At 42.7% G+C, this 22,167-nt stretch overlaps 1 protein-coding gene across 3 annotated transcripts in view; it reads left to right on the forward strand.

The window, feature by feature from the left end:
* The window catches only part of OXSR1 (oxidative stress responsive kinase 1), an 88,907-nt gene that overhangs the window by 44,058 nt on the left and 22,682 nt on the right, over nt 1–22,167 (forward strand). For all 3 annotated transcript variants that reach the window (XM_062568769.1, XM_062568770.1, XM_062568771.1), the window contains exon 5: nt 11,800–11,855. In XM_062568769.1, the coding sequence (XP_062424753.1) occupies nt 11,800–11,855 (56 nt within the window). The remainder of the gene's footprint in view (nt 1–11,799; nt 11,856–22,167) is intronic.

A 22,167-nucleotide genomic window follows, 5' to 3' on the forward strand; every position in this document is an offset into this window, starting at 1 on the left:
TTTAAATTATGCATCATCTTAAATGGGTAATTTGAATTAACACGTGGAAAACTGGCTTAATGAAATTCTGCTGCTGCTGAATCTTACTGTACATAAGCTTGTCTTGAACTTAATGCCACTTCCAATTAAGGTTTGGGAGCTGGCTTCGCACGGGAGGGTAAATCTCCTGCTTTGGACAGGAGAACCGTTTGACAGTATCCTCTGGAGGAGATTAGAAAGTCAAATATCTACAGAAGGTTTAAATTATATTTTCTTGCTTATTTCCCAGCTAACAGCCTGAGTTAGGCTCCAAAATGAACAGCTGTCATTGTTCGGGAGCAAATGCTGAAGTCTCCCCCGTTGTTGCTAGTGATATTTTTTGCTTTTGTGTTGCAAGGGCTGTCGGGGACGGTGTCTTGCGGCCTGCAGTCTGCTTTACAAAAAAAGACAAAAAATAAGTCTTATTTTTGTGGGAAAACCGTATCCAAAGTAACAGTCACGTAGCTGTTTGCTGACAGATGTTCCACATCTTTCTCCAAAATCAGCTGCTGCCCTGGTACCTCGGAGCTGCCGGGTGCCGTCTCTCCCGCGCTGGCGCCGTTGCCCGCGGAGCGCCGGGATCCCGACGGCCGTCTGAAATCCTGGGGACGCGGCTCGTGTTAAACACCCGGCGTGCTTGAGGACGAAGGGCCGAGTTCGGAGACGCCTTCGCGGGAAGCTGTCTTGCAGGGTTTTGGTCTGACGGGTTGTTTTCGGTGGAGTCAAACAAGCAAGACTAATGCGCTGCTCGGGTCGCTCCCAGGTTAATCTCCTCTGGGTGACCGCAGCCGGGTACGCGTGGAGGGTACGTTGCGCCTCTCCCCATTTGGACTCTTGCTCCTGGGTGCGTTTGGAGATTAACAGGTATCCGGGAGCTGGATGAATGACTTTGAAATAGAAGCAAAGCAAAAGTAAGCTGGGATGTTTCGTTTCGAGTGACTTGCCCGAGGGAGGTTCAGAGCTCTTCCAGGTGGTGCTCTCCGTGGCGATCTGACAAACGAATCATGCCGATTAACTGCTACAAGGTCCCTCTGTCTTTCTCCCTATTTTTATCTCTGAGCTTATCTTCTGCTCGTGATTAGCTGTTGTGTAACTGAATATTTCAGTTAGTCCAGGTGAAACGCTGCATTGCTCGAATGTTTATATATAGTCAGATACTTGTATTGCAACATAATGAGGGTAAAAAATGGCTTTTTTGTATGAAATAAAGATTAGGAAGCGGTTTAAGGGCCGTGTATGCTTGAAGTAGTGGCAAGGCAGTGATCCAGCTATTTGCTGGTACACTTCGGGGGAAGGAGCGGGGAACAGCACATTTGTTGTTGGGCGTCAGACTGGCTCGTGCATCAGCATGAACAATTTTTTTGATGTTTGTTCCCTCACCCCAAAATATCAGTCCTCTGAGTGTGGGGCAGCAGGATGCCACGGCAGCTGCCTGAATGTTGCTTTGAAGAGACCCTGAAGCAACATTCTTGATGTGTTTTTGTGCCAAAAATATATTAGCTTGTTCTCTGGAGCATGGGATTGCTTTGACATAAGATCAAGAGTTTCTTTTGCTTGGCTCCTCTACCTCTATTAAAAGAGAATTTCTGAAAAAAGGGTGTCTGTGTGTATGCGTATATGTCTATGTACATTCATGCACACACGTATTAACAGCACTTGTGGCTTTGCAGGGAGTTTCTTCAAATAGGCAGCTTCTGATTTAAGGTAAAAGCCAGTGGATATATTTTGGCAGAGCTCAACTGCCCTACAGAGTTCAAGCTTAACTTTCATGTAGCTGATTAATGTGTCGATAGCTTTGTTGGCAGATACTGCGGTAAAACTGAGTTTTTTGATGCCAAAGATTATTTTGAGGACTGAAGTACTGTAGCTCTTTGTTTCTATAGCAATATTGCAACTGACCTTCACCGTTCCCCTCTACCTACTTCTGTAATCTTGTTTTAGGGAGTGCATTTTTTTTGAAATGAAGTTTGGTGTGTGTGTGTGTGGGGGGGATTGAAGGGTGGATAACAGGATATTGAGCCTTTTACCTCAAAGTGCCAGTTGGATTTTAAGCCAGGCCATTAGTAATTTGGAAGCTAGCTGTTCTTCAGCTGTGGGAAGTGAGTTGCCCTGATCTAAGTTCCAGACCCTGGTAGAGCATCTTCTCACATAACACTGAGCCCCACAAAGATGTCAGGAAGCCAGTTGTTCTGGGAATAATATTCTGGACTGTTCAGTAGCTCTGGTTGCAGGGAGATGTTGAGGAAATGTCCTTTTGGGGCCAGGGAGGGGAATGGGGAGTCTGTTTCACATGTGGTATTTCACAATGATCCTAAATTCAGAGAAGCATCCTTTAGTCTTTTCTTTGTTACAGAAAGGGATAAACAAAAATAACAGTTAAAGGAAGCTGTTATCATAAGATTTAAAGCTTTAATTTGTAAAACGCTTTGTAGCTGGAACAATGGGAGTGTTTTTGTCGTCTTCATACTGGTGGGAAGGAAGAAGAGATGCTGCTGTGGGCAGTGCTGGAGTTTTCTCCCCCAAATAAACAGTTTGCTGTGCAGGGTCAAGGGCATGAGGACCACTGCTGGTACTTTGGAGCTGAACCTCCCTGCTGTGTGCACAGCAGTCAGATTGGGGCCTGTTGTGGTGGTTTGGCAAACCAGGGTTTTCTCCTGGTGGCTCTTCCACTGCCTCATCCAGAACTTACTATTTTTTTTAATAAAGTCTCTGTGGTTGCAAAGAGAAAATATGTACCAGCTGAAAATCCCAAGGCTGCAGACGGCCAGAAACAATAGTTCCTGTGGAGACTGTCTTTATCCACTTTGAGGAAAAAGATTTCAACTCTGAAGCCTAAAACTGGTGATTAAAATGCCTATGGTAGATACGATTGCTGATGAAAGCACCGGAAAACTCAGGGCTCCGGTCCAACACCGGTGCCGCAGCCTCCAGCAGCCCCCTGCGTTAGGAGGATCCGCTCGCCCTGGGGTATTGGAAGCTGAGCACCACGTCTGTACGGCTGCTGTGTTCAGATACCTGGCCAAGTGTCACTCACCTCAGACCAAAGTGCTGCCTCTGGACTTTGAAGTCACTGCATGGGCTGCAGTTCAAAATATTTTGATTTGGTCCAAGGAAAACAACTTTTTTTGTTGTTTTTTTTTTTTTTTTTGTTCCTGGTACGCTAACTATAAGCTGCATTAAAAACAATATGAAAATTTCTGGTTTCATCCTCCCCCTTTTGATGATTTGTTATGTGGAGATTAGAAGCAAGAAAATGTACTGAAGAGCATGAAATAGAGACCAGGGTGATCTTCAAAAGGTTCAGCACAAATTACGGATTTTGATTAGTGATCTGTAACTGGGTTACGTATTAAAATAATGCTTCTGGCGATTGCTTGGTTGTCAGAATTATTTGGATTTGAAGTTTTTCCAGTGAATAATCTTTGTTCACTGTTTGCAGCATTAATTTGATCAGGTGAAAATAAAACAAACTCCTTTAGCTTTTGATTTCCTCAAAAAATCAAATGGCCATTTGCATTTACTTAAAATTACCTTGTTCATGACATCTGTCATGTCACTGCTTTTATCTGGTGTGGATCATTGGGAATAGATTACCCAGTGTGGACTCTTAAACATCTCTCTAGTCTAAAGAGACTATTTTTAAGTCATTGTTGTTTGTGCCCTTGGTCCTTCCTACTGTGATGTATCAAGTGAATAATCCCCTTCAAAAAGGTATTTTGGAATATTTTCTGTTGCTGTAATACAACAGACTTTTTAGCCTTAATAGATCCTAAAAGCTACATAAGTGGAGATGCCTTAAGCATTTAGACCACTACGGTATTTTCCTTCATGTCTATATATCCAGCCGACACATAAGAAATAAGTCATTTACTAAATATATGTGGTAATGTATTAAGCACACTTGAAAATTTTGCAAGAAATTTTGCATCAGAAACCATTTTTTGCATATTTATGAAGTTGTGTTCTGTCTTTTAAAAGCAGAATTCTTACAAAAATTAAAATTGAAAAGTAGAGAGCTTAATGGAAAAAAAAAACCCTTAACAAAAGCAAAGCTCCAGGTATTTGGGACAAAAAACAGTGTGATGCTACAAGAAAAAAACCTCTCAGTGGGAGCTGGAAAGTATCATCCAGGTTCACGCTAGGAGTGCTAAGAAGGCTGTTTCCATCTTGAAGGTATCTTCATATGTAGATACACCCAATTTTATAAACGCTATCTCCATTTTGTAATGGAAATAAGGAGATCATCTTTCCTCTTAGCCTAGCTTAGAAATATCTTCCAGATTTTGGAGAAGGAACCAAGTCTTTGCTGGCTCCTGGTTGCCTGGAGTTTCTCCCTTCTGCGTCATGTTGGAAGCGTTGCTGAGCCAAAGCAGTGGCTGGCTGTGTAGATATGGACCGCTCTTGGCTGCGGGGCAGGACTGCCTGGGGCCTTGGGTTTGCATAGATATGCAAGCTACTTCTCCAGAAAGGAGGTGCTTATTACTTGGTGGAAATGACTTCCCGTTTAAGCTGCCCTGTGTCAAAATCTTGGGCAATAGCTCTTTTGGACCCAACACGGTTATGGGTTTTCTGAAACAAACTTTCATCTTAGTTAGGGAAGGACGAAGGTGAGGAGGTGCTTGAGTCATTGACTTTCCTGTTTCCTCTGCTACCTCATTTGTCATGCTCTCTCAGCTGGGGCAAGCGGAGCGTGTGCAATAGTCCTGGGGAAATTCCTATTTCTGGAGGTGTTAGGAATACATTTTAAATAGGAGTGCCTGCAGTGCTGCAGCCCAGCAATGTGTCGTTGGCGCTGCCACGTGAAGCGTACCCACCTACTTGCACGTTCAATAACATGATATGAAGCATTGAAATAAGGCCAAGTTCCAACTTGAGGGTTTTCCTCTGTTACTGGTGACTAAGGCAGGGCTTCTCAGAAATAGCTGGGCCTCTAGGGGTAGGAGGCAGCCCCGTGGCGCTGCAGCCTGCCTCGCCTGTTGGATTTGGGGCAGCAGCTGTTGAAGGAGCTTTATGTCTGGTCTCCGTTGCAATCCTTGTGGAGGAAGTAAGATCAGGAAATGGAAGGACTGAATAGATGAATTTGTGGAAAAAATCCCTGATGCATTATTTTTTATTTTTTTTAAGCTTCTGTTCAATTTTATATGTACGAAAACATCTATTTATATATTTTAAGCCTGTTGATGCATGTTAAGGCACGGTGATGGGGGGTAAAGTCCAAGACCGGGACCTGTTACTGAACTGCACCTTATTTCAACCATCCCTATGTGTAAATACTTGGGAAGGAGAGGAGGAATTAATGAAAGAGGAAAAACTATCAAAGAAAATGTTGACGTAGGGGTGTTAGCTGGTCAGAGTTTTCTGAGATAAAGGAAGAAATCGCAGACACTGCGATAACAGTGAGCGTCTGACGGATGGTAGGGTGGTCAGTGATGTGACGCTCTTTACCTTGTGCCCCGCTCGCTGTCGCTTCGTGTTAGACGCTCGCACTGAGCTATCCCACAATCTGCAGCTCTTGCTTTGCTGCCTCAGCATCTTATTAGCCCTTTGAGCTATTCAGATAACGTGGATTTTGGGGGAGTTTTCTGCAGCTCGCTTTGTGCCCTCCCTTCTCTGAGCTGGTGTTAACTTAAAGTGAATCAAAACCTTCTCAGTGATGTTTTCTTGAGCTCCAAACCCTGCAGTTAAAGCAGCAGTCCGCTTTCCAAGCATTGGAGGTAAAAGTTAGGAGGCAAATGTACTTGGCAAGTGTATCACAGATTGTCTGAACTATGTTCTGGTTTAGCTGAAATAAAGCACAATAGCGGATTGATTTCTCATATATCCCTTACTGGGATTGCCTGTGCCAAGCAGGATGGATGTGATTCTTTTCCAGGAGGTCTCTCTTGGTCCTTACCTAATGTGATCTGCCTGGATATTAAGGGTAGGGAGCAGAGAAAACAAGTACTGGATGTACTTGTGTAGCTTGTCTCAGTGGAGGTTAAGAATCCTTTCCCGTAGGCTCTGCCTACACACCCCTCTGCGCGGAGAGCCGCAAGCTCTCCATCGCTTTTGCCTTGCAGAGCCTTGTTTCATGCCACCCAAGAGAACCAAAACGCTTCTCTCCTTGATTTTTTTTTCTACCCTTTTGCCCCAATAGGATTAGATTTTACATCTAATTCTTTCCAACCATTAAAATGGCAGTTAAATCAAGTATTTGTACCTCAGCTTGGGAAGCTGGAGCTTTAAAAATGCCTCAGGCTTGCACTGAGCACTCAGTAGTTGCATCTCGCTGCACAGTTTGGGACTTCGGGCTCACCTCTGCAGTGTGAGAAGCTTTGTTAGGAGACAGCTTTTTGGAGCAGCATCAGACTTAGGCTAATTTACTGCACTTCTGCTACAGCTGTCTTGCTCGCAATTTCTTACATTATATTAAACACACTGACTTCAGGGGGAATAAAGATGTTTATTTCCACTTGTACAGTCTAAGCCTAGTTTCCATTTTGCGGCTGTCTCCAATGATAAGCTACTTATAACCTACGGTTATGTCTTGGCTTATAAAGTAAAAGGAAGAGATGATATAGGTAGTGATATATTACTGGAGGGAGAATAAGGCTTGACAGCAGAGAGAATAGCACTCATTTGGCATATAAAGCAGCAAATTGCTTCATGTTTAACTGTAAGTAGAGGTATTGTTCTGGAAGTATTGTGCAAATTACTTAAATAACATTGGCTGCAGCAAGTGGTTGTATCCAGGATAAATATTTTGAGTTACCATTAACAGAAAATAGTAATTCTTGTATCTTGCACTTAAAAAATAAAAAAAATAAAAAAACTTGGCAGGACCAATATAATGTCCTTGTGCCAAATCATGCACTATAGAGTTCAGTCCACAAACATTTATTGTTACAGTTGATGTAAATCCCATCTAATGGGCACATAACTCATGGCTGTGCTGACAGCCAGCCCTGCATCCTAAAGGCACATACAGCAGGCTAGAAAAGGAGGCATAATAAATTGAACTTAACTCCATTTTCTCCTTCATTTTTATAGTTTTGTAACTTCAGTGCTAGGCTGCAGAAATCCTGGAATGCCACTTTTTGCTCAGGTCACTTATTTAAATCACATCTTCGCAAGCCTTAACAAATTGTTGTCCTAGTTGTTGCTCTAGATGTGGAGTAGTATTCAGGCGAATCCTTTTGGATTTCCAAATCCTCTTAAGAGACTGGTTGAAAAACAGTAACTTTATGTGCTTTGCTTTTCTTGAAAGTGCCAGTTTATTTTAAGGCTGTAATAAGAAGCTTTGTTGTGTCTGCCTGGACTGCTGCTGAGTTGTAGCTGATTACTGATACCTCTGTGCTCCGTGGTGGAGCAGCGAGAAGACTTGTTCTTCCCTTTAGTGTTATCGCCACAATGACAAAACTATGCAGCAAGACCGAGGGTTGAAGACTGTGGATGAGAGGAGATCTGATATTTTAGCAGGACTTGAAGGACTTGAGAAGACTTCTTATAGTGGGAACAAACCATGAGAATATGGTTTTGGTAACTTGGTAAAGTAAATAAATGTAAATAAAAACAATTTTATTTTGGGAAGAGGCTCTTGGAAGCTTTAAGAAGAGAGGAAACAGAGAGCTATGGAGTAGAGATGTCCAGAAGGATGGTTAGCATTTGTTAAGCTGCTGACAAGGAAATGTTTACTCCAGTATTCTGTTACTTCATTTAAAATGCAAAATAATTACCCTTTACACTGCAACCTAAAGATGCTTCCTGTTTCCAACACAGTAATTTTGCCAGTGGCATACGATTTATTCTGCATGTATCGGCCCTGGATATGGTCATTACTGCGTTAGTAGGAAATACCTTCAAATTGTTACACTTGGCAGTAACTATATCCTGGAGTAACAAACTTCTTGCTGTTCAGCTTATGAGTTTATTGGCTTCTCCTGAACAGAATAAAAAAGAAACCGCCATTCATCCCCCTCCCCAAGTTGTTTTAAATGTAATTAATTTATCTGAAAGCTGGTTTTAAGGAAGTGCCTAATTTGGAGATGCTGCAACTAACATTGATACAACTACAACAGAAGACCTGTGTCCACCCAACATTAATCCAGTGCTGCCTGAGGACTGATGGGGTAGCTCTGAGGATGCTGTGACAGGCAATGTGATGCTGATACATGTGAAAAATGGCAAGGTTAGAAGCTACTTCCATGGTACAGTAACTGCAAAATGGAGCTGGTAACCCAGCACTGCGTACCTCTGGCCTGTTTTGCTGCTATAGGGGTGGAGTATGCCACACTGGGGTGAGTAATGGCTTTCTTGGTCATGAGGAGGAAATGCCACATTAAGCCATAATTTACTACTTCAGTTTGACATGTGTAATTGTTAGTGGCTGTTGCTGGCCTAGTTGTTTTCTTATTGTAGCAATGATTATTAATAATTTTTTGAGCCAGTGCAAAGCACCATGTTTACTGACACTTATTTCCAACAAGAAATTAATCTAAGCTGAATTCACAAGAAGAGAACTGCACCTGGGAGGGTTAAAGGCCTTGAACAGTTCTTTGGCTGAGATTTCTACTGGACTCACTGTGAATGTTTGTTTTGCTACTTTTCATGCTCCAGACTTGCTTAGTTTGGACAGTGAGTGTGCATGCTGCTTTCTGGCCACCACCTGGTTTTTGGACTCTGCTGTGTATGATAGTTGAGAACTCATCCTTAGCTTTCTGCTTGGATTTCCCTGGCCCTTCCTGGAGCACAGAACGTGGTCTGCTTCAGGTGAGCTGTATGTCGTGTAACACAGGCAGAGGAGGTTTCGAGAGGTTGTACGATACTGCTTAGCCTAAATTACGCACAGAAATTTGCAATATCCTGGGCAGTGCTGGTATATGCCTGGAAGAGCAAATCAGTATTACTTGCACCCATCTTCAGCAAGAGGAACTGGAACTTCAACAGGTGACTTGCGTACTGGCTATTCCTTTCCTGCACAGCCTGGAAGTGGTGCACTGCTTGGAAATAGCCTCCGACATCCTGGCTGTTGCAGGAGAACTGACCGTCTGGATAAACATTTTCAGTAGCATTGGAGAGTTTCCTGAACGCCCTGCGTTCCCGACGAATTAGCGCGGGTGGGAGGGGAGGATTCCTGGAGGTGGCCGCATCCTGGCCAAATGCGTTTCACACTGCGTGAGCCAGGCCCTTACCTAGGACGCGGCAAAGTCGGGTACGGTGCTTCCCTGGCTCCCCATGCTCATGGGGATGGCTCCCAGAGGAACCTTCTACCTAAATAATTGGCAGTGAGCCTTTCCATTCCCTCACTGCTATGTACTGCACAGAGGAAAGCTGGGTTTTGCAACACTTTAAAATGGTAATTTACTCTCTACGGTCCTGATTGTGTTGGGTTTGGACAATGGATGCCAAGGGGGTTGGAGTCGCCACACACTTAACGTTGTATTTAATCTCCTCGGGTCCTTCTGGGTACTTGAGTCTCCATTCACTGCAGTGTTGATGCCTTCTTATCTGCAGCGACTATCAATTGCAGGAAGAAAACAGAATAGTGCTTCCGGGAAGGAAAGCTGACTTGCCACTTAGCATTTGTGTGCATGTTAGGCCCATGGAAAACAAGCTGGTCTTTAGCTGACTCCCTGCAATTATTCACTGACCTCGTGCTGAACTTCAGTTGCCTCTTAGTGAAAGGCTGATCAAAAATAATAGTAATCAAAAAGTAATGCACATATGAGTCAGGATCTAAGCATGCTGTGGATGGTATTTGCTGCAGCAACCTATGCTGTCTGTGTAGATGACTAGCGTCTTTATGCGTGTCTAAATCGGCACTGGTAATATGCGGATAACTTGCTACTCCAATAGTTTTAGGTTGATCACTATAATACAAACCTATGTTCTTCTGTAGATTGCTAAGATGAGCTGGCACAATAGTTCTGACTTTGCTTTTTGAGGCTCTAGTATGCAAAAAACCCCTTGTATTGCTTAGGATATTCTTTATGCACCTGTGACATTTATAGCATTATTTCAGCTATAACTGTGTTTTATGTTTGCCTGGTTATTCCACCATCACTGTCACAGCTTCTCACTGGTTTGAATTAAATCAGTTTCTCTAGACCAGTTTTTAATATAATATAATGTCAGCATTTCCATATATACCTGCCTAAGCTTTCTTAATTGTTACAGCAAATTAACAGTGAATATTCTTGTGCTAGCTTGTACACTAATGTGTCAAACAGATATTAGGCCTCACGATGCTCACTGCTGGCAGGAGGTGTGTATTTGGCAGGACTTTTAAAATACTTGCTCAAAGACTGGCGAAAGGCTGCTGCCAGCTTCAGTTTGCTGTTCAATTTTTCTTTAGCATTCATGTCTTGTGGACAATCTTAACTCATTTTTGTTCTGATGTGTGCTTGGGGATCAGTGTGCCACACCACTGTCTTTGATTGGAGATTGGGAAGAACCCATCAGCTGTCAATGTTGGGGAGCATATGTGTTTAAAATGATCCCAGCCTGGAACTGGCGGCAGCCCAAGCATCCTTAGAAGAGTAAAACCATTGAGAGATTTTATTTTTCAGGGCCTGAGCAGGATCCTTTGGCCTGGCAATCGTGCCAGCTCTGTTCTCATAATGCGTGAGTGAGGAGAGAGCAAGTTTGTGACTGTTTTGTGAGAAGATCTGGAATAATTGCAAAAGTATATCTGTGTGGGGGCAAATCTGTTTTTTTTCTCTTCTCTTCAGGGCAGATGGCCAGCATTAGTGCGAGGTGTGCAGTGAAATGCTATCTCTTTGCCGGCACCTTTCCTCCCGGCAGTAGCTTTGCTTGCAGCTTTTGCAAGAGAGCCCTTGCTTGCACTCTGGGTGGGTTTCTAGATAGTGTGAGCTCTGGCAGCTGAGCTGTTGGACAGAGACATCAAGTACAGAGATGCTTCATTTGGCTTTACATAGGGGGCAACCTGTGAAAATAAACTATAAAACCTGCAGGTGTATTTGGAGTGAAAGTAGCATTCTGGAAGTGCTGCTGTTAACAAAACAGAACTTTTTTTTTGGTGAGGTGAGAAAAGGGAGGAGTAGAGGGGTACAGCAACTTGTGTTGCACATGCTGGATGTTCTTGTGTGTTCTGACTTTCTTGGATACAAGAAAATTGGGGAGATTTTTCAAAAAAGGACAACTGTGCGTTCCTACTTTCCGTCTTCCATCTTCTCTGTTGTACCTGTTCTGTTCACCCAACACCCTGGTAAACTGGGTCAGTTCAGCAAGTCACCAGTGAACAACTTCTTGCTTGGGTTTCTACCAGCAAACTGAGCTAAACTGGCTTCCTGAGGAACCAGGACAACTCCAGAGTCCGAGCCAGGGAAGTGGTAAGATTTGAGGCTGAGGAAGAACAGGATGTTCTGTTTGAGCAGTAGTGAGGTGTTAGATTAACCCACTCTCACTTGAGTCTCCTAAAAGGATACACGAGCATCAGCCTAGTGTTAGGTTCTGCTTTCAGATTTTTGGGAAACTTCAGAGCCTGGGACTAACCATGCTTCTTGTATTTTTGAGAATACTTTCTGATAGTTTTCCAAAACTGTTTGTGTGTGGTACTTAAAACTCTAATAGCTGTGATTCATACAAATACTACTTAATGTCTTCCTCCTGAAGTTATGACTAGTGTTAAGTCCCTACTACCTCTGTTTTATTTAAAGAAAGAGGAGATATCACAACAAAATATATTCTATAGAAAGAAGAAACTTCTGATTTTTTTTTGTTGTTGGTTAAAAGGAGGAAGTTTTATTGAGTTCCACTTACTGTTGCTTTATTTTTCTGCAGGGATGTGAAAGCAGGAAATATTCTTCTTGGAGAAGATGGCTCAGTGCAAATTGCAGGTAACTTTTCCAACTGCTTTAAATAAACTTTAGGCATAACTATGTGTGGATAGATGATTTAATGGCCAGGAAACCACTTACTTACATAAAAATACTAGTTTCAAGAAACCTTGATATCTTAAAATGATATTCTTTGAATTCTTCTATTCTTTGACTGTCAGTATGAGTAAATCCTTTGAATATTAAGTCCTCAATCGGTGGGTTAGAAAGCATTCTAGGCAAAGCTAGTCAGATTTTTAGAGCAGCAGCTTCATAGGATTGAAATACAGTGCACTGCACAGATGCTACTGATCTATTATCTACGTGGAAGACGGTGTTCAAAAGGATGATGATAAATGACCAATGGATGCATCTGAAGGAAACAGATGTCTCCAAATGTAAAAATAAGTTGCAACTTTGCTATAGGCAAAGATCTGCTGGGCAAAGATCTGCTGGTCAGTCTGTTCAGGTGGATGCTTGCTAGTCTGCCTGAATTAAGCCAGACAGCAGACTGCTTATTTTACTGAGCTAACTCAGCCCAAATCTGGGCAAACTGGAAGTCTTACAGTCATGCAAGCAACTGAGCTGGAATATCGAGGAACACTGTAGGGAGGACTGTTAAGAGTTGCTTTAGCTGGTACAGATGTGCCTGGAGGAGGAGGAGGTGTCTACTGTTGTACTTGCTGCTTGTTATAAGCTGTGTCAACACAGGTATGTTGGAAATGGTCTTTAGTGTGGGTGGATCATACACCTTATGTGGAAGGAAGGTGTTTTTTTGGCAACAGGACTTTTGCCAGCAGGACTTTTCTCATCTTTAAGTCATGCATGCAAAGTCTATTGAAGCTCTTTTTTCTGGAAATTAAGAATCACTGTTGTAGAGTATTAAATAACATGAGATTTTTAGAGTGTGTGTTTAGAACCTGTAAGATTTCTTTCCTATTCTCTCTAATGTGCCGTTTTCCTACCCAGATTACAAATGATGTTCTAATCTAGGTGCAGATTCCTCTCTGGAGCGTCTTGCACTCAGGAGCATACTCTTCCTATGAATCTTGTTGTACCTCTCTAGCCCTCATGCCACTTCTAGCTGGAGGGCGGATCTGTCAGTTGGTCCTGCTGTCTCATCAGAAACATCCTATTACATGTTTAACTTTTTCCATCCCCTTCTTATTTGGAGAAGGCCTTATCTGTTTGTGTTAAGGTCTATCTTCAGTGCCCTGTGTTGCTGTTGGAGGCCAGCAGGAGGTCAGACCCAGTCTGCTGAGGGTGAAGGGACGGGGGTTTTGCAGCCATGTGACCGTGACTGTCATATGAGGCAGAAGTGTTTTGTGTTGTGCAGTACTGATTGCTGCATGGCTGAGAGGTAAGAGCCCCTCCTTGGTAAATCTGTGCCTAGATTCCTGTCTTTATAGGAAGGGTGTTGATTTTTTTCCCAGCAAGCATAACCTAATGCAATGCAAAGTCTTTGTAGTAGCCCTTCTCTCTCTGCAGAAGATGACAAGCCTTGGTGTGGAAAGACCTACCACTTAAAATACAGGACTTCCATCTAAAATGTGAAGTTGCTTTGTTTCCCCTTTTTAAGCCTCCCGGTGCTTTTAGTGTGCTCTTACATTTCTAACAAAGTGCAAATAATTCATACCATGTGGCAATTGATGGTCGAGCTTTCAGAATACTCGAAGGAGCAAGCTGTATGTTTATAAAATCCTACAGGCCTTTTCCATCATGGGGCCAGGGCTTTGGATCTCTAATTGTATAGAGCAGTGGATTATATTCTGGGAGAGGCTGTGAATAGCTGTTGCATTAGCACAGCGCACTGTTATTCCAGTTTTTCTGCCAGCCTAGCAGAAAGCTGCTCGTGCCTCCCTTCCGCCAGAGTGCCCAAGTTTAACTTTTTATTTTTTTTTTAAAGGCTCTCTAGTGATAGGTGCTTGCTTACCCATCTGTTATGTCTGCTGGGTAATTTTCAGGTGATAGGTAGTTTTGAAGTTGATTAAATAGTCTCATAAAATTGCTTAGCTTGTTATCAGTATCAAAAGGTTTATTTTGTCTCTGATCAGTAGAGTTTCCCCAGGACTGATCCGTCTGCTAGCGGCTCAGAGCTGCAACGTGTAAATGATGGTAGCTCTCCGCTGCAAGATGTGCAAAGTTCCCCTTTATATGGCTTTTGCCCTGAACCGATGCAAAGACTAATTTTGTAACCTTTTATGAGACAAAGTGAAGCAACCAAACTTGACCACGGTCACAAGGTTCACAACGGTGGCAGGAAGTCGTTTTGCTTTGGGGGAAGCAGCCGATGACTTGAAAGAAACAAAAACAAATGAATGGCAGAATACTAGAGAAGAGCCTGACCTGGTCAAAATGTGGAATTTGGTTTCTGTGGGAATTTGTGACACTTCAAATGCCTTTCATTCTGACCCAAGATGAAATAGCAAAAGCTCACAAGTTTTTTCTAAAGGGGTTCGAGAATTGGAAATAGCCAAACAATTCTAATCAAGCGAGATTTGTGTCTTGGCAGGGTCAAAACACTTGCCTGTGACAATATTAATGCATATTATGAATAATGCAATTTATTGCTGAGTGCTTCAGTTATCCCTGCCTCCTCATGGCACAGTTGTATTTAAGTTTTGCTGGAAAGTTACACCACGGCGTGGGGGGGAGGGAAATGAAAGAAGGAGTGAAGCCTGAGGGTTGGGGTAAGGCAGGTACCTCCCTTGAAGGAGCTGCCTTGGTGTGCATAAAGTATGCAGATAGTTAACCAGGAAAGCACAAATCCAATTCTTTTAGTCCTTTCCCTTTTGTCTTCCTTCCATCAAAACTACTCGTGAACAGCAGGTGTTGCTCAGCTTATGGCCTTTGCAACCTCAGGTTCTTGTGCGCCTGCTGCTGCTTGAGCCAATTTGCATTTCTTGTCTCAGTTCAAACTGTAAAATCCTTTGAAAGATCAACTTTGTTTTAAGAATGCTTATAAAAACGCTTTGACCCTGTGATGGAGGAAACCCCACTGCTGGACTATTACCTCCATGCAGCACCAGTGAGTATCATTCACATGTTTTGCAGTTCACACTTAATTTTCACCGAATACAGTGAACTACCACTACAGTGGTAGTTTTGCTGTAGGGTTATAAAGGGCTTTCCTTTACGCTGTTTACAATTCTGAATTGGCAGATGTGCTTTGGGTGTGAAAGCCGCTTTAAGAGCGCTACCCGTTAAGGCTAGCGGCAGATAAAACAGCGGAGGAGGAATCTGTGGAGGAGGAATCTGTGAATTGAACGAGGCCGGCCATCGCTGGAAGCAGGAATGCTAAAAATTCATGCAGTGGCCTCCACAAATGTGGAGCTTAAAACTCCTCCTTGGTATTTTTACTCTTGGCTGTGTCTGTTTTTAACTCTGTAGCTTCTTTCACTTTCAAAATGCCTGTCCACTGAACCAAGGCATAAAATTGCCTTTAACAGATACAGTTGACCAGTGAGAGCTAAACTTGAGTTGTTCTCGTATGTTAAAAATTTTTTTTTTTTTTTTTTTTAAAAAGGGCACTGGCTTGGCAGCAGCATTTTTTTTTTCTTGGAGCCTTCTGTGTTTTAGAGAGTTACCACCTTTTCAGTTCGGAGTGTTTCTCCGTGTGCTAAACTATATATCTTCTTAAGAGAGCAAGGCTTGCTTTCCTAGATCCGTTGTTCTGGGCCCCGATGACAGTGGTTACGATGTGAATTGAGATAACTGGGTTCTTTTGTTCGAACCTCTCCATGGCAATTATTGTAATAATAATAATAATAAAAAGGAACATAAAACCTCTTTGTATTGGCATTTACTGGCTCCCTGGAGTCTAAAAGCTGCACTGATAAACACCCTTTTGTCGACATAAACTGCATCGGTGCTGATACAGCTATGTAAATGGTATTTCTTCTTAATCTGGGTTCAATATTCTTCAGTTTATTAACAGGGGCTGACGAGAGTGTGAGAAACCTGCTCCGTCCAAGGCATGAGATTAGATTAGCATCCTGCTGAGGCTCTGAGTGCAGAGCAAATCCTTTCCCCTGACTCCAATTTTATTCATTGGGACACTAAATAATCCTGCTGCACAGTCCTTCACAGTCATATGTAAAGAAACAAGGGTCCACTGAAGGCTGCTGTGCTTGCACCGAGAAGGCGTGCGTCCCTCAAATAGGTGGGATTTTCCTGTTTATGGTATTGTGTTATTGTCCCTACAGGTTTTCAAACAAGATGGGACTGGCACCTGCTTAGAGGTGGCTTTTCCTTGGAATTTGGCATTCCTGCAATTTCCCGTTTAGGCTGTGTTGCCTCGTGGTTAAAATAGATTGAGACTTTGCTAAATTGTTTAGGACTTGCTAACTGATGCTGGCCAAATTGCCTAACCCCTCTTGCTTTATTTATAAAATGGGGACCGTTAAGGCAAGGCCAAAAGAAAAAAAAAAAAGAAAAAAACTTAACTGAATTTGTGCAACTTTCCACAAATCCATGCCAACTTGTCACCGGTTTGCCATGTTCCTGACTGCTCTTAATTCGCTGTCCTAAAATAGTGCCCTCCATAAGCATCTGGCTAGTCGGTGTCGTCCTCTCCACTGCGTGCCAGGAAAGCGTAACTCCTTCCTGTGGGGGAAGGACTGGCTGGGTAGATGAGGGGAGAGCAGCGGCGGCTGCGTACCTTGACTTCAGCAAGGCTTCTGACACTGTCTCCTACAGCATGTGTACAAGTACCTGAAGGGAGGGTGTCAAGGGGATTGGGCCAAACTCTTTTCAGTTGTCCCACGGGACAGGACAAGAGGCAATGGGCAGAAACTGAAGCACAGGAAGTTCTGCCTGACCGTGAGGGGGAATTTCTTCCCTGTGAGAGTGACAGAGCACTGGCACAGGTTGCCCAGAGAGGTTGTGGAGTCTCCTTCTCTGGAGATCTTCAAAGCCCACCTGGATGCAACCCTGTCTACCATGCTCTAGGTGACCCTGCTGAGCAGGGAGGTTGGACTAGATGATCTCCAGTGGTCCCTTCCAACCTTACCAATTCTGTGATTCTATGAACATCCATAACAGAGTCCAGCATAGGGCTACAAAGATGAGTAGGGGACTGGAGCATCTCTCATATGAGGAAAGGCTGCGAGAGCTGGGCTTGTGGCCTGTAGAAGAGAAGACTGCAAGGGGATCTTACCAATGTCTACAAATACCTTGATGGGGGGTTTGGACTAGATGATCTCCAGAGGTTCCTTCCAACCTCAACCATTCTGTGATTCTGTAAATTTGGGAGATTAAATCGCTTGAACCAGGGGCCCAGCGAGTGACGAGGTGTGAGCTGAGCAAGGGGAGAGGAGAACTGCCAGTAGGGCCAATGCACACAGCGGCACTCGGTGCTGCATCGCCAACGCTTCTGCTCTTCTTTTCCCTTTCAAAGCGCAGCAAAAAGGCTTTTCTCGCGGTGCTTGGCGGAATTTTTGGTGCATCTTCTGCAGCAGCAGTTGTGAGCCCGTGAAATAGCACAATGTGAAGTGATTTGTTTTTTGTGGTGCTGGCAAGGTTTGAGATGCAGCGTTGTTCGGATGTAGAAACGTCCTGCAAACTTCTCCAAGGGCAGTGTTTGCACTGGGCTGGCTTGTGTTTTGTCATATTTCAGTTACTTTGTACGATATTAAAATATGTTCATTAACGTACTGTTGAGGCCAAGTTTCAGAAGCAGCCTTTATTTCCTTTATATAGGGCTTTGATTAGTCTTTTGTGTGCTTTGATATCACTGCAGAAAGGATAAAATTGTGGTGATACATACAAAAATGAAACGATCGGTCACTTTTTACATGCTGGTTGGCTGTAAATATATGTGACTGCAGATACCTACCTTATCAGATGAGAGTCTGAGGAGAACATACGTGTATTTATAGGTCAAACAGTAAAGTATAACCATCTGATCTTTAAAGGGAAAAAGTTTTCATTCTTGTTCTTCACTAATCTTTTTCTCTGGTGCTTTACCGCCCTGCTGTGTTATCCACAGAAAACTGCTGGTTTACCCCTTCCTTTCTGCTCTTCTTGTCAGGCTTTATTAATCTTCGGTGCTGTAAAAGCTGTAAGATTTGCAGAAAAACCCGAAGTACAGCTGTGGCTATTTGTGATGATGAACAACTGAGCAGAAAGCAAGCTGACCAGCGAAAGAAACACTTGGAGCTTCCTTCTGAGATACTTTCTGATTTCTACTTTTTTTCCTCTCTCTCTTTTTTTTTTTTTTTTTTTTTTTTTTTGGTTGAGGAAGGATGTTGCCTTGACTGCCCCAGTTAAAACTAACTCTGGATTGTTCACAGTCAAAACGGGTTTATTCTGCCCCCCATGGAAGTTGGGAATTGCTGTTTTAGAGCCTGTTCCAATGTGCACCGAGCTCCCTAGGAGACTTTCTTAAGTTAGTAGGCTTTGGTCCTGGCTCCTAATCCGTGCAGGGTCTCTTTTCCCTGGGGTAGCTACCTGTGGGAGCAGGTCCTTAGGTTTCTTACAGTCAAGGTGGTACTACAGTCTGAGATGGTTGAAGAGACATGATTTTTTTACTAGGTAATTTCTAGCTTTGAATAAAACTGATGTACGACACTGTAGTGTTCTTCGACTCATTTTTGTGGCAGCAAGGACTGCTGCTGTCATTCAGTCCTGCCACAATTTTTTTGAGTTGATGAGTTGTTTAAACCAAGTTTCCCGTTCAGCAATGCTGAACAACAGGAGGGAATATTCCTGTTAGCTTTTGATTCTTGAGGGGCCAGAATAACTTTGGTGTCTGACAACTTAGAGACCTTGGTAGTGGGAATTGTTGTCTGATACCATGTCTCTTGAAACATTAGCCGGCAACTTCACTGCCGCTGGGGAATGTTTTGCAGGCTGTGTGGTTTGCGCACACGTTTCTGCTGAAATAGGTAAAATCTGCTGTATTTTCTGCAAAGCCCACATCTGCGGAATTATTGCTTGCTTCCTAGGCCGGATTGATTTTGTTGTGGTGTATTTCCTTTTAAATCATTTTTTTTCTGAAGGAATATAGAAAAGATTCATCTGCTGGATTTCTTTCAGTGATATGAACCAGATGGCTTGGAAAAAAAGAAAAAAGAAAAGAATCCTGCTGCTTGCACACAGACTACCCTTGAGACAGAAAATTGTTTGCTAGCAGCCTATGCCAGAAGTCTGGAACCTTTGGGCTCCTTTTGAATATCTAACAGTAACTGGATTCCCAGCAGTGGTGATAGCTGGCATTGCAAGCTGCATCCAAACATTTCTGATTCCTCCTGGTCTCCGGTGATGCAGAGTTATCACTGCCAGTCAGCTTCCCAGTCATCACAGTAGTGAGCCAGTATAAAATACAAGCTGTCAGACAAGAGGACAAGTATAAATACCTTTAAGCTTTTGCACCTCTCTTTCAGTGCAAGTGTGACAGAAATTAAAAATTAAAGTAGATTGCTTAGAAGTTAAAAGTTATTAAAACAGAAGAGACAAAACCCACAGAGTTGTAAACCTTTAGTCCTTGTCTCTGTTATACCTCTTGGATTGCGTGATTTCCCCCCCACTCCCAAGAGATAAAGTCGTACATAACACCCAAGTTCTGTTTTAGCCTACGTACAATTTGGCGGGGGCGGTCGTAGGAATCTCATCAGAAATTGGTATTTGGGGACTTGGGCAGCTGGAACGAGGCACAGATCCTGTCTGCCTCTCGGAAACAGGGATCACACTTTCGCTCAAGGTTAGGATTTTAATATATCACTCTGCAGGTATTTCTAAAGAAGAAGCATGTTCTTACCTTGGTAGTTGGGACTTGGCTAAAATTAGTAAGATGACATTTGAGAAAACATCTCAAAATCATGCCTAAAAGCAGAATAACACAGGCTGGATGTGCTGGCCTGTTTCAGCCAAATGGAAATGAGTGCAATTGATTGGGAAAACATTGAATAAATCAACCATGTAATGGAATACAATTTAATCCCGTTTAGGCTTTCTACTGACCTTAAATGACAGATGTAGGGGCACAAATCCAAAGCGGAGTTTATAAACTCGCCTGCTGTTGGATGTGAGATGTGGTGAACGCGGTGCGCGCTGCGTAAAAGGCGTGTGTTTTTACTGCTGGGATGCTTTTGCTTTGAATGGTATTTCCTTTACCCGCAGAATGACTGCATGGAAACTTGAGGTAAGATAATATACACAATTTTAAATACAGCACATCACAATAGCATGCTGATGGCACTTGGAAAAGTTTATTTAAAATAAAGATAATACTGATAAAAGGTTTTAGTTGATCTCGTGTTTAGAAGAATGGATCGTTCTGTACTACTCGTAATAAGCAGTGAAATGCACATAACTTTATTCTGAGCTTTTTTTTTCCTGGAATCTCATTCAGTTTTGAGAGAAGCAGGGATGTACACAGAAGATCACAAGGGAAAACTGGTGCCGCAGAAAGCGGACCTGGTGGGTTTTCCGGAGAATAGAGGTTGCAGTGCTGAGAGGAATATAGTGATCCGTCTAGTCAATGCTACATCTGCAAGATCAGCAGTATGAGATGCCTCCAAGGAAGAGGATAGCATAACACATCTGCGGGAAGACAAACCACGACAGGGATTTGTTGGTGCTTGTTTTTAGCCTCGTGACTTCTATGAAACCTCCTTTCCTTTAATGTAAAATTTTGATTATAAATTTCTAGTGTTTTAATGAGTACTCGGGTTTCTGTTTGGGGATATCTAACCAGAGTAAGCTGGAAATTGTAGCATCTTATTTTTCTGAGTGATAGTTTCACCGGTGTTTCTCAAGTATTGAGAGCCTGGTGCAAAAGGACCTTTCCCACTGCTGATGGGATGCAGATGGAAGCTGGAGACTGTTCTCAAGTGGATGCTCTTGCTTGTGAATCTGAGAAAAGCATCCTTTTGTAGCAATTAATTCCTCAGTGTGGATAACATCCTTAAGCCATCGAGCAAGTCTTTTGCAGTAGCATTTAACTGTGTCAAGCAGCTATGTTTTACCAGTTTTCAAACCAGGTGCGTGTGATGACTACTCCTTTATATGAAATAGCCTGGGAATTGAAGAGACTTGTTCTCCAAGCCGATTCTCAATCTCAAAAGTTACATTAAAGATTGTGTATATTTGACCTATAGTTTGTTCTTACTGTAGAACATGTATATGTTGAGTTATATGGAACGACCAATTACAGATCTATAATTTTGCAGTGCAAAAGGAATGTATTTTAGATCAAGTTGGAAGGAAATACTTCTGCAACTTGTTTACAATTTCCTTGTCACTTGATTTTTTTTTTTTTTCTTCTCCCAAGGAAATTCTGTCATGCCCTCTGACTCATAACGGCTCGGCTGTCAAATCTTCTTTTGTTTTTCATTTCTCCAAACAAACATTGTTTTTGCATTGCCTTCCCAGCACAGAACTGCTGCTGTTTACAGATCCCCCTTTTCTGTGTCATCCTTAATTGCCCAAAACACCCATGTCATCTTGGAAAGCGTAGTCCTCATTTAAAAGAACGACTTACTCTAATGAACAGCACTAACAGGGTGTGCATGGGGCAGCCTCGAGGGTCCTTCGGTGTGTGAAAATTGTAGGGTCGCCTTACTGCTGCCTTAATGGGAATAGCTTCTGGTGTCCAAATTGAAAGCTTTGAGCTTCTTGGGGATGGAAGAATTACCAAGCGAAGGATGTTCTGGTAACACAGCACCTGCAATAATGCTCTGATACCTCCTGTTGTCAGGATGCAGCTGTATCAGTTAAAATGTAGGCTCTCTAGTGACTTATGTGCGTGACTACTTTGTTCAGAAAACTTTCCATTGCTGTAAATATTAGTCATGATTGTTGCAAGGCACAGGAGACAAAAAGGTACTAGTTGAAGTTCAGTTATCTATCTATATAACATATATATAATTTTAGTAATATATTTTTAAATGTGTATATGCGTGTATATCTTCTCTGTATTTATCTAGAAATATAGATAGATATAGAGATATAGGGAGATTTATGTATATATATTTTTAAAAATCTGTTAAAGGCAGCTGTGCACAGTAGCAGGTCTGCTGGAGATACTTTAATGTGAGTGGTGAGCCTTAATGGAAAATGGAATTTTCCTCTCTACAGACCAGGGCTGAAAGCTTTGCTCTCTGGAGTAATTGAGTGGTGGACTACAGTGTATTCATTTAATAGCGTTCTTAGCTAACTCTTGATCGTTCTTAGTTCATTAGAAAACCCCTCGCATGTAACGTTATGGTTTAGTATTTAACAGATGTCTGGGAATATTTGGGGTGTGGGGGGGAGTTTGGGGGTGTGTGGGGGCAAACCTGTTAGTTTGTTCTGGATATATTCTTAGTAAAATCTGTTTTTTTCTGTTTTC

Source organism: Rhea pennata, chromosome 2 (genome assembly GCF_028389875.1).
Source record: "Rhea pennata isolate bPtePen1 chromosome 2, bPtePen1.pri, whole genome shotgun sequence".
Classification (NCBI taxonomy): domain Eukaryota; kingdom Metazoa; phylum Chordata; class Aves; order Rheiformes; family Rheidae; genus Rhea; species Rhea pennata.